The 12,300-nt window shown below is 35.5% G+C and overlaps 1 protein-coding gene across 1 annotated transcript in view; it reads right to left on the minus strand.

The window, feature by feature from the left end:
* The window catches only part of nwk (FCH and double SH3 domains nervous wreck), a 505,896-nt gene that overhangs the window by 208,128 nt on the left and 285,468 nt on the right, over window positions 1-12,300 (minus strand). Inside the window, exon 9 of the mRNA XM_090389564.1 lies at window positions 4,106-4,228. Within this exon, the coding sequence (XP_090245690.1) occupies window positions 4,106-4,228 (123 nt within the window). The remainder of the gene's footprint in view (window positions 1-4,105; window positions 4,229-12,300) is intronic.

The following is a 12,300-nucleotide window of genomic DNA, read 5'->3' on the forward strand; positions in this document are numbered from 1 at the left end:
TCCATTGTAATTACACTTGACAGGTCAGCAACCCTACTCAATACACTTATCAAATACGTGTGTGTGTGTTTTTCTATGTAAACAACCATTAAGCAGCTTTCTTCCAGAACCTTTTTTTTTTTTTTTTCAAAATGAGGGTGAATAGAATAGAATAAGTGTTATGCACATTGAGAGTAATCAATTTTCTTAAAAATGGTCCTAAAGCATCAATAATCATGTAAATTTGAATGTTTTGGCCATAGAAAAGCTATTATGGTAGCAGTTTGCAAACATGACACTGTATAAATGCTTGGAAAATTTCTTTGCATGAAGATGTATAGTAGTTGCTAGAAGGCTGTCTTTAATCTCATCAGTGGTTGTAATCAATTCTATAATGCAAAGAATTATTATCCCCATTCATAAAATGGATATAGAATAGGTACCAGTGGTTATTTAGCAGTGAAATAATTTTTTTTGGCTAATTTCCCCCTCCATCCACTATAAAAATAAAATGTTAATAGTGGCAATAGTTTTGTTAAAAAAAAATTGATGCTATTAACATATTTTATAAAGTGATACTAAAAATTCTTAACCTTTAAATATTTATAACACAGTAAGCATGGTTTTTTTTTTTTTTTTTAACTAGGTAATTACTATATGTACAGTAAAAATAAAATATCTTCATGGAACTATTTTTTTTAAAATATTTAATATTTCATCACAACCACATTAAATGTTTTGCATCCTAAGTTGTTAGCAGTTTATAATGCAATCATATATATATATATATATTCCTCATTAATTTTTTTTTCCTGGTCCATAGCATTAGCATTAGTAGAGGCATATGATGCAAGAAAGCAAGCTTATGCAGCATCAGCCAAAAAAAAAAAAAAAAAACACAACAAACCACTCCCATTTCACCCCTCCATTCATTCAAAATACCTGTCCAGGCTGAGCCTTAAATTTATTTAGGCTATCAACTTTCACAACAAGGGATGGAAGTCTGTTCCACCAACCAACTACCCGCTGACTAAAGGTTTAGGTGATTATTCTGAGCAAGAGAAAGAATCCCATTGGCATTGAGCATGCTCAAACCATTCAAAGCTTTATACACCTCTATCAGATCACCTCGCCAGTGCCGATCGGGTTAGCCGGGTGGGTAAAGTGCCTGCCTGGCAACCCAAAGGTCGCGGGTTCGATTCCCGTCTCGGGCTTGGATCAAAGTACTGCAAAAAACCTTGGGAGGTGCATTATGGCCACAGAAGCCTATGCACCAACAACTACCAAAAAAAAAAAAAAAAAAAACCTCGCCAGTGCCTAGTCTCCAGACACTGTAATTTTCAAAACTGAAACCTTTCTTCATAAGATCAACCCTTTGTTCCATTCACTAAACTTGTTGCCCTTCTCTGTACTCATTCCAGCAGCTCTACATCCTTCTTGAAATGAGGCCTCCAGACCTGTATACAGTACTCAAGGTGTGGCCTGACCATTGCCTTATACAAGAGGATAATCACCCCCTTATCCCTGCTAGAAAAATTCCTGTATATCATTGACAAGACACCATGAGCTATTCTTGCAACCTGTCTGCACTGCTCAGAGAACTTCATATCTGCCTGCACAATTACCCCAGGTCCTTTTCATTCTCTACCACTGTCAGTGTAGTACCACAGAGTTGATATGTTGCTGTGGGGTTACTGTTTCCCATATGTAGTACTTTACATTTGTCAATGTTAAACTTCATTTGTCACCTCTCAAGCCCATCTGCTCAACCTTTCCAGATCCCGTTGCAGCAGCATAGTGTCAGTAGTGTCCTTAACAACCCTGCCAACCTTTGTATCATCTGCAAACTTGGACATTAAGCTTGATATACCATCAATATCATTTATAAATACAGAAAACAACAATGGATCCAAAACTGAAGCCTGAGGGACTCCACTAATAACATTAGTCCACGATGAGCAGTGTCCATTGATTACCACTCTCTGTCTTCTCCCCCCTCACATAATACTATACAAACTGCAAAAAAAAATATATTTATTCCATTAAAACACAAATGGAATGAAGATGCTGTAATGATGTTTTGAAATAAAGTTGTATTAAAATGATAATTTAAGTTAGCAGATTTTTATTCTTTTCTTAAAATGCAATTTGATATCTTATTTAATCATAATAGCCACTGGCCATGAATGCTTCAAAATTTATCCACCTTTAACCCCATTGAGTTAATTATCATCATCACTATTTTTTTTTTATTCTAAAGCTTAACCAATTTCAGAAACAAACTAATTTTTCAAGACATACATTAGATGGAACATGACAATAAGAACAGAAAATAGTTAACATTAAAACAGATTATAACGATAAATTATTTAACGTTAACTATTATTTAATGATAACTATTATTTAATGATAATTTAAAGTTAACAGTTATTTAATGGTAATTTAATGTTAACAATTATTTAATGATAATTTAATGTTAAAACAGATTAAACAGTTAATGTCAAACTGAAAATAAATTTTAATTTGGAATTTGAAAACATTAAATGACAAACATCAGAAGATTCACACATTTCAAAGAAAGCTCTGTTTCTTTATCAATGGCTAAAACATAAATAAAATTTCCCACATACTCCAAGAAAGCGACACAGGAGCAGAGGTGTTTACAAGAGACTACAAAATATATTATTATTTTGTGGATTAGTATATATGCATAATTGTATGTACAGTGTACACAAAGTTTGGGTGGAAATCATGATGGTTGATGGTTATCAAGCTAGTAATTGAGTTACATTCTGTTATAACAAAAGTGACTTCATTTGTTTAATTCATTTCATTATACCTTTTGAAATCACTGGATAAGCTTCATGGTCGAGAGCTTAAAAATATCAAAATTATAAAACAGCTAATGCTATTTTGCTCTTTTCAAAATTAGTTTAAAAAGGGCTTCCTTATCCTTTCCCATGTGTCTATAGCCAGCAGGGCATGGATATGAATGTAGCTGACTAGTCAATTACAAGTATGGGGTTATGCAAATCATGTATTCAAATCCACATGAAACCACAAAATACAGTAATTTTCTTGTAGTCACTATCTTCTAAATTCTTCTACATTAGCTTAAGATATTTAAACTGCTAGTAAACATAGTGGTCTTAAAGCTCACAACTGGATGAACAGGAGACTACGCACCTGCGAGGTGCATAAAGCCTTGAATGGTTTGAGCATGCTCAATGCTGATTGGATTCTTCCTCTCAGAATAATCACCTAAGAGGGCATAAATTCGAATTGAGGAAAGACAGTTGTAGGATAGATGTGCAGAAGTTTGCCTTTAGCCAGCGGGTAGTTGATTGGTGGAACAGACTTCCATCTTTTGTTGTGGAAGTTGATAGTCTAAATAAATTTAAGGCTGAGCTGGACAGGTATTTGGAATGAATGGAGGGGTAAAATCAGAGTTTTTTTTTTTTTGGCTGATGCGGCATAAGCTTGCTTTCTTGCATCATGTGCCTCTACTAATGCTAACTTAATATTATTGCAAGTTTCTTTCCTTGATATTGCTCTACTTTTAAACAAATATCAGGGCTCAAAGGCTAATCTGCCATTTATTTAAAGGACAAAACAATGTTATGACAGCACAGTCCATTTCAGGATTTGCTGGCCCATCAGATCACAGGTAGTATCTAATGACAATTGCCTGAAAAAATAATGAAGCTATTTGATACAGTACATGAAAATAATAAAATAGCAAACTGACTGGCTTTCTCAAAATTATGAAAACAACCACCTGCTATATAATAGGGGAGGCCCAAGAATTACTAAAATAGGTTGCCACAATAGTCTTATTTTAAATAAGTGACAGGTATTTAAGCTTTTAGCAATTCCATTTGTTATAAGTAATACAATACCAAGACAACTTGTAATAACACAAAATCCATTTTATTATGGGCATTAAGATCATTCCATTAAATAGGCAATTTAAACCCTACTGGCAATAATAAACAAAGTCCATCTCCGTAGAGGACAAATGTCAATTTTTTAATACAATAAAGCTAAAAATATATCATTATCAGTGAAGATATAGTAATAACTTGTAATCATAGTAAATATACAACTTTTAATAGATAATAGTTACCATTTGTGCATGTTCTTGAATAGTTGTAAAAGAAGACTGGCATGCGGCACAAGTCAATAACTCAGTCCTACTAATAAGCTGAATGTAATCTTTGATTTTATCATAAATCTCACAGTCAACAATCTGTAATGAAATGACATATAATCAAAATAATAAAAAACAAAGATACAAGCAAGCAATGAACCCTATACGTACACATCACACACACACACACACACACACACACACACACACACACACACACACACACACACACACACACACACACACACACACACACACACACACAAGCGAGTTTTCTGTGTAACAACAGCCAAACTTAGCCATCATTTCACAGAAATCACAGCACAGTTGCCTCTCTAACATACTGGTTGAGAAAACACTAATCCAGTAACTCCAGAAGTGTTATGCAAGCGAGTGAGCAACCAACCCACAGGTTCTAATTTCTGGATATTCTAGAACAAGTGGGTTGGTTGTTCATTCAGTAGTAGAAGATATCAGGATTTACTGGACAACCATTTTTCTATATCAATGTGTTAGAGATGCAAAAAGAGAAAGCAATACTCTTGATCTGATTATCAGCAGAAGCTGTTCATGTATTAAGAATCTTCAAGTAAAAGAACCACTAGGTAGTAGTGATCATTAATAGTGTTATTGTCTAATTGTTTTTAAAAATGCAAAATGGGAAGAATTCAGAGAAGTAACTATACAAGCTATTAATTTTTCTTTTGTACCAACAAAGAGAGACTGTTCAAGGTTTAGACCTAAATGGATGTCAGATGAACTGATGAAACTAGTGACAGAGAAGAAAAATGCATAAATGGAGAAAATAATGCCATAATGTTATGTTTTTCTTTAGTGACTGCCTAAGGACACTTCTGCCTCTCAGTGACAGTGCTCAGCTAATGATCTTTAAAAACAATTCGACTCGGTTCTGCATGAGAGGCTACTCTATAAATTGGAAAATGTTGGAATTAGAGAGAAAATTCTTAGATAGACTGCAGGGTGGCTCCAGAGCAGGAGGCAATGGATTTTGATTAATGGTTATTCTTCAGATTGGACAAACGTAAAAAGTGGAGTTCTCCGAGGACTGGTACTGGGATTACTGCTATTTTTGATTTTCCTAAATGACATCAATGAAAGAATACAAGGAGTGATGTCAAAATTTGCAGATGATGTTACTGGAAGAGCAGCAATAATCTTTAGAAACAATTTGACTCAGTCCTGCATGAGAAGTTACTGTATAAGCTGAAAAATGTTGGAATCAGAGAGAAAATCCTTGGGCGAATCCACCTATCCTGTGATTCATTATTAATTATTAACAATTATTAATCATTAACCATTAATTATTTGGACACCTATGTTTATCTATGAGTCGACCTAAGTAGCAAATATCATTTTTAATCTTCAAACAGGCCTATGGGGCTGGGAAATTCCATACTGCAATAATTACACTCAAACACCAGCCAAGCAATTAAAAATTTTACTATAAAATAAAATAAAATACTATGATACAATATCGGGAGACTAAACTATTACAATAAAATAAATTACGATAAAACAATTAAAAACAATATTAAAATCATTAAAATTTGCTAAAATACCGAAGCTTTCGGAGACTGCTGTCTCCTTCTTCAATAGTGTACTATTACTGCAGTGACACATCCTTAAGTAGCAGGCCCATGGAACTCAAACACGTGATTCACCAGGCACATGGTCAGCACTCCCCACATGCGCATCGGAAACGTGCCAAACGGAACTGATCATCCCATCTGAGGACAACCGTCTCAAACAGGGGGTGTAAACGCATATCCCTGTTAATAGTATTATGACTGGATGAACCGATTCGCAAGCTCTCGAGCCACTTGCGTTCCCAAAATCCATGGGCATGGTCAGTAATGACCGCATCCTCAATTTTATAGTAAAATTTTTAATTGCTTGGCTGGTTTGAGTGTAATTATTGCAGTATCATTTTTAATCGAATAACAACACTCAGTAAGTGAATCTGTTATTCATTAAAAACTCAAAGGCACTTTTGTGAAGAAAGTCCTAACAGTGCCTTCTGTGAAAAATAAAAAAGTGTGCCCAGACAATCAAAGCAGAAAAACATAATGCAGTGTGGCATTATTACTTCAATACCTACAATTAAATAGTACTCTCCTACTTTGCTAAAATGCATGAGATAATTATAAACTGTCTGGAAACACAGATTTTAAGTTTAAATTGGTCTGCAATAAACTTGCTAAAGGGAAAGGGTTAGATATGCTAAGGCAGACTTACGAACAGTCTCTGGCTAAGAATGCAAAGAAAGCAAATAATTCTTTGCTTATGTTAACAGTAGAGTGAAAGGGATAAAACCATATCGGTCCACTCGATATTAATGGCATAACTCTTAGCCCATATAGATTGCTGAAAAACTGAATAAATATTTGGCATCTACATTGACATGTGAAAAAATTAAGAGAATGGAATACTAGAAGTATATAAAATTCTAATTCTAACTGGGAATTAAATGATTTTAAGATAACTGAGAATAAGCAGGAAATGACTTATCACCTGGCAAGCTCTTCTCTCCCTTAATGGTGAAAGTTCAGCTGGAGAATATTCTTCAGAACAGACCCATTTCAATGTTAGAGAATTGTTTAAAACAATAATATACAAGGTCCTCAATAATTTGTGCAAACTTATTGATGTAACCTCCCTGATTTGATATTAGCATTCACTCACTCACAACCAAATGAATTAGTAAAGGAGAGGGGGAAAAAAGAAAGCAATGATGCCAGGCTTTCATTACATACAACTATATACACTCTTATCATATTCTTCCCACCTCTAGAAGGTAGCAATCCTGCAATCCCTGCACCAGATTTACTAAACCAGTCCTTACTTGTAGCAAATTCTGCCTTCAGGTTTCTTTATACACCTCAAGATAAGCAAAAATAATTCTTCTTTAAGCGGGGAGAGAGAGAGAGGGGGGATTAATTCGATGCAGGACTAGCTGATTGTAGATGGGTTGGGGAGTGAGAAGGTGAAGATGGATTAGAAGAGTCAGAGGAGCAAAGGTCCTTTGAGTCACGAATTTTTTAGTTCTGCTTAATTTGCGAAAGGATCGGGTTGGGGGCCTGGAGGTTGGCAGACTGAGATTGGATTTTGTTGGACTACAGGACCTGGTAGACAGACTATGTTTGGAGTAAGCTTGAGAAATGAACTAGGGGTGTGGAAGGCAATCCCTCATAGGAAGTTGAGTGAATTGTTTCCTACATAGGTTTAAATAAAAGGGATAAGCAATGCCTTAAGCTGAAGCAATGAGTGATGGAATTTGCATTAACTTCAAGCTTGCTTAACAAAAATCCAAATCAATAATTTCATTTTCAGCAAAATATTTTCTTTGATTCTCAAACATTTGTATTAGGCATTGTTAATTTTGCAACATCTTATAGAGGGTGGACATGAAATGTTGACACATTTAAATGTTTCCTAATAAACTCATTTATTCATTACTAGTGTTATGTATTTTCATGCTCAGATTATTGGAAAACATTTATTTTATCATATGTTTAGTAATTCTTCCATTTAGTTCCTGAAGGCATATAACAATGCCTGTAATGATACAACATTTGTAGAAGAATAAGAGAAATTTACCTCAATATGATACGTAAAACACTTCCGTATGATACTCTCCAGAAATAAAACGAATAAAAGATTAACACAAAATTATTACAGTAAAAAATCAATTGAAAACAATACAAAAATTAATTAAAATCCAAAAAACAATTAAAAATATTAATTAAAATCCAAAAAACAATTAAAAATATTAATTAAAATCCAAAAAACAATTAAAAAAATTAAAGTTAAACATAAATTTGGAAAAACGATTTTCCTTCCTGAAGCAGACAATGCTTTTCTGTCATGATCACAGGAATGGAAATTATGGAGTGTACGAGCTTGAATCTTAAATAGAGAGATTATTTGTCCTCATGCATGCACATAAAAGGCCGCGATTATTTGTCTTTGTACATGCGTGCAAAGACCACGAATCGGAGATTAGATATGGACAGTGAACGTTAATAGAATTCTCATGTAATTTAATTTTGCTGGTTTCTGCAATTAATAGTCTTGTATAATTACATTAAACACTAAATATTTTGGCCTTGTTAAATAAAAATGTATGGGTTTTCATTAATGGCATGACAGGCTAATTCTGATGCTGCTGAACGAGAAGCACAAACTGAGGATGCATGCTGTTTTACGCAAACAATCAGAGGGAATCACGTAGATCATTGGCAAGACGAGTCGCAATCGCTGAAAGAAACGTATACCAAGTAATTTATTTGTGTCACAAAAGAGGAAAGGACTGAGCAATTGTTCAATATAGCATGTAATTTCCATATTGGTCTGGCCACAATCTTAAATTTGTTATCTTTAAAGGATCTGTTAAGCTGCTTTTGCCACTGTTCAACGTATGGGCAAGAAATAAAGTATTTTTTGATATTACTATTGTTGGTTGGTGTAGTTTTTTGTATCCTATCCTTAGCTTGTACCCTAATTCAGTTTATTGTAGCAAGGGGGTAACCCCTGTTTAAGAATCTCCTGGCTAATATCTGTATTTCTCAGTCTAGAGCAAATTCCATCACTGAATATTTATAGGCATTGAGAAACTGATTAAAGATAATAGCCCCTTTGTAGGTGAATGGGTGATAGCTGTTATAATGTAGAAGTATACCAGTGTTTGTTGGTTTATGATAGATGTTAAATTGGATTTTATTTGTGTCCTGAGCAAGTTTGAAATTTAGAAAATTTCTGGAGAGTATTTTAGAAAATTGAGATAAATTTCTCTTATTCTTCTACAAATATTGATACCAACGTAGAACGTATTGAGCACCACAGCTCTGTTATATACTATCAAAGTAATGATACAACATATCTTCATGAATTGTTCAACACACTTGAACAATCAACATTCTCAAATGCATGAGCAATATCAGGTTTCCTGTAGATAACTTGAAGAAACATCACAACAAAAAGTCACATGGGTTAGTCTGGATCAAGTAGCAAAAAAATAGCTGCAGTTATTGTACCATTATCCATATGTTCAGGATAATGGTATGATAACATGCAAAGGCCAAAACCAGCATGCAAAAAAATTTAACACAACATTAACTGAATGTGACATTAACTGTCTTGCATAAACCACTGGATGATTTATGAAAGACAGTTAATGAGCTGTGGTAGAAGAGAAAGGAAGAGAGAGAAAATCTTTATTGCAACTAAATGATACAATGTACATATATAGATTTAAGTGAAGTTGCAACTGTCCCGTCACGGCCAACGGTGAGGGACTCACATCAGAATAGATAATTAGTTAATAGATAATGCTCATATCAGAATAGATTATGGATAATGCTGTTGTTGTTACTTAGGAGCATTAGCAACTAAGGCCATATTGCTCCAGAGATATGCGGTGGTCATTCCCTGACCTTTCTGCATCCTCTGTATTTGGCGGTCACGGGCTTGAACCCCGGTCTAATCAAGAAGCATGTACTACGCATTGCTGCTCCTGCCCACCTGGCTATGGAGGCGCCATGGATAATGCACACTGTAAAATTAAAAATGTAAAATGTAAACATGCCATTACACTTCCTCACATTAGTGTAGGAAGTGTTTTTGTCAACAACAAAGCTCTGGTTGGGCTGCCGATCAGATTCATTTATGAAAATCCTCATTCACATTCACTTGATAAAATTGGTATCATACTCAGAGTGTTCATCAAATGCTCTTCAATTTTTCCACAACCGTCCTTTCATTTATCTGAAGCTTAATTGACAATTTTCTAATTTCATTCTCGCCAAATGCCAACATTTCATTGTTTAGAAGGTTTAATACCTTCGTTGTCCTCATTTTCCTTCTCTTATCATCAATATTGTCACTAGTTCTTATATGTGGATTCATGGCTGCTTTGGAAACATCATTCAGCAACAGACACAAAGAGTAAGAAAAGAAGTCAGCATAGTGTGTTGGATGAGAACTCAATAAAAATTTGGAATATGCTATAAAAACTTTATTATGAAATTATTTTTACTTATTTTTTACACATATTACTTATTTTTTTAAATACTTGAATAATAAATTTATGCTTAATAAACTATGTGTTAATATATATTGTAGTCGATACGAAATAGCTTAAAGTATATATATCTCGAACTGATAGCCAAGGTATAAAGTAAAACTAGATAGCATAATACGAAGCACTGTATTAGGAATCTGTTAGCTTATTATAATATTATCAATTAATCAAAAATATTATTAATTTTATTAAATTTCATGGTTAATTAAATTGCATTTAAACAGAAATCATGACCCAGACTAGAGCTGCAAAGCAAAAATCACAGACTAGCAAGGGTGCTGTGGATAGGGGGAGAAACAAAGGGGGCAATTCTCCAATGCACCACAGTCTCAAAAAATGTGCGAAATGTGAAATGTTTGCTGATCTTTCTAAAACAGGACATGATCTAGCCAAGGAGGATGCCTTCATGTGTGCTAGGTGCCTGGAGTGTCAAGAAATTAGCCACCAACGCAGCGTTCTGATCAGCATCAATGAGAGCTTGAGGTGTAGAGTAAATGCCTTCAAAGAAATTAATATGAGGGCCCATCAGACTCTCAGCTGCCCAGCTCAATGACAGAGCTCACTCCTGTGCATCAGGCAACACAGAGGCAATCTCCGAGGCAGAATGCACTGGTCCCAAAGGAACTAGTTATTGTTGGTGACTCTATTGTCAGGGAGATGGGGAATATACTATGTAAGAAGGATAGGTGGAATAGGACCAGGGTATGTCTGCCAGGGGCAAAAGCTGATGATGTTGAAGAGCAGATATCATCTTTTCAGGGCACAAAAGGTGATATTGTTGTACACGTTTCGAACTAATGCCATTAATGACATTTCTGCTGCAACAGGATCTGGAAAGGTTGAGCAGATGGGCTGAGAGGTGGCAAATGAAGTTTAACATTGACAAATGTAAAGTACTACATATGGGAAACAGTAACCCCAGATCAACGTATCAACTCTGTGGTACTACGCTGACAGTGGTAGAGAATGAAAAGGACCTGGGGGTAATTGTGCAGGCAGATATGAAGTTCTCTGAGCAGTGCAGACGAGCTGCAAGAGTAGCTCATGGTGTCTTGTCAATGATATACAGGAATTTTTCTAGCAGGGACAGGGATGTGATTATTCCCTTGTATAAGGCATTCATCAGGCCACACCTTGAGTACTGTATACAGGTCTAGAGGCCTCATTTCAAGAAGGATGTAGAGCTGCTGGAACGAGTACAGAGAAGGGCAACAAGATTAGTGAATGGAACAAAGGGTTGCTCATACGAAGAAAGGCTTAAGTTTTGCAAATTACAGAGCCTGGAGACTAGGCATCGGCAAGGTGATCTGATAGAGGTGTATAAGGCTTTGAATGGCTTGAGCATGCTCAATGCCGATGGGATTCTTCCTCTTGCTCAGAATAATCACCTGAGAGGGCATAAATTCAAATTGAGGAAGGATGGATGTCGGATAGATGTGCGGAAATTTGCCTTTAGCCAGTGGGCAGTTGGTTTGTGGAATAGACTCCCATCGCTTGTTGTTGAAGTTAATAGCCTAAATAAATTTAAGGCTCAGCTGGACAGGTATTTCGAACGAACGGAGGGGTGAAATGGGAGTAGTGGTTGTTTTTTTTTTTTTTTTGGCTGATGCTGAATAAGCTTGCTTTCTTGCATCATATGCCTCTACTAATGCTAAGAGTAAGAGATCTGCAGATTTACTCAACAAATACAGGTCAATGTTGAAAAAAAGTTGCAAGTTAGGGTTGAATGAGAAAGTGTCTGCAATTCTACCCAGACATGATAGGAGGGAGTATATGATGGGAGCCTTGTCAATCAATTTGGCCCTGGAGAAATTGTGCAAGGCTCAAGGGGTAGAATTTTTTTCAGCCTGGTCTGCGCTTGTTGACAGGAGAGACTGATTCTACAGGGATGGGATATACTTAAATAGAAAGGGTGCAAGAATATTTGCTGATGCTATCGAAAAGTGTTAGGTGGGTCGGAAAACTGCTAGCATGGGGGGATACACAGACTAAAAGGTTAACAGTGGACGCAGGCAGAGGCAAACGTGATTCTTTCACTGCTTCTATTAGAATGGGCAGCAGACTGGAAAGC

Source organism: Mastigoproctus giganteus, chromosome 2 (genome assembly GCF_048544385.1).
Source record: "Mastigoproctus giganteus isolate SK-2022 chromosome 2, ASM4854438v1, whole genome shotgun sequence".
In the NCBI taxonomy this organism is placed as follows: domain Eukaryota; kingdom Metazoa; phylum Arthropoda; class Arachnida; order Uropygi; family Thelyphonidae; genus Mastigoproctus; species Mastigoproctus giganteus.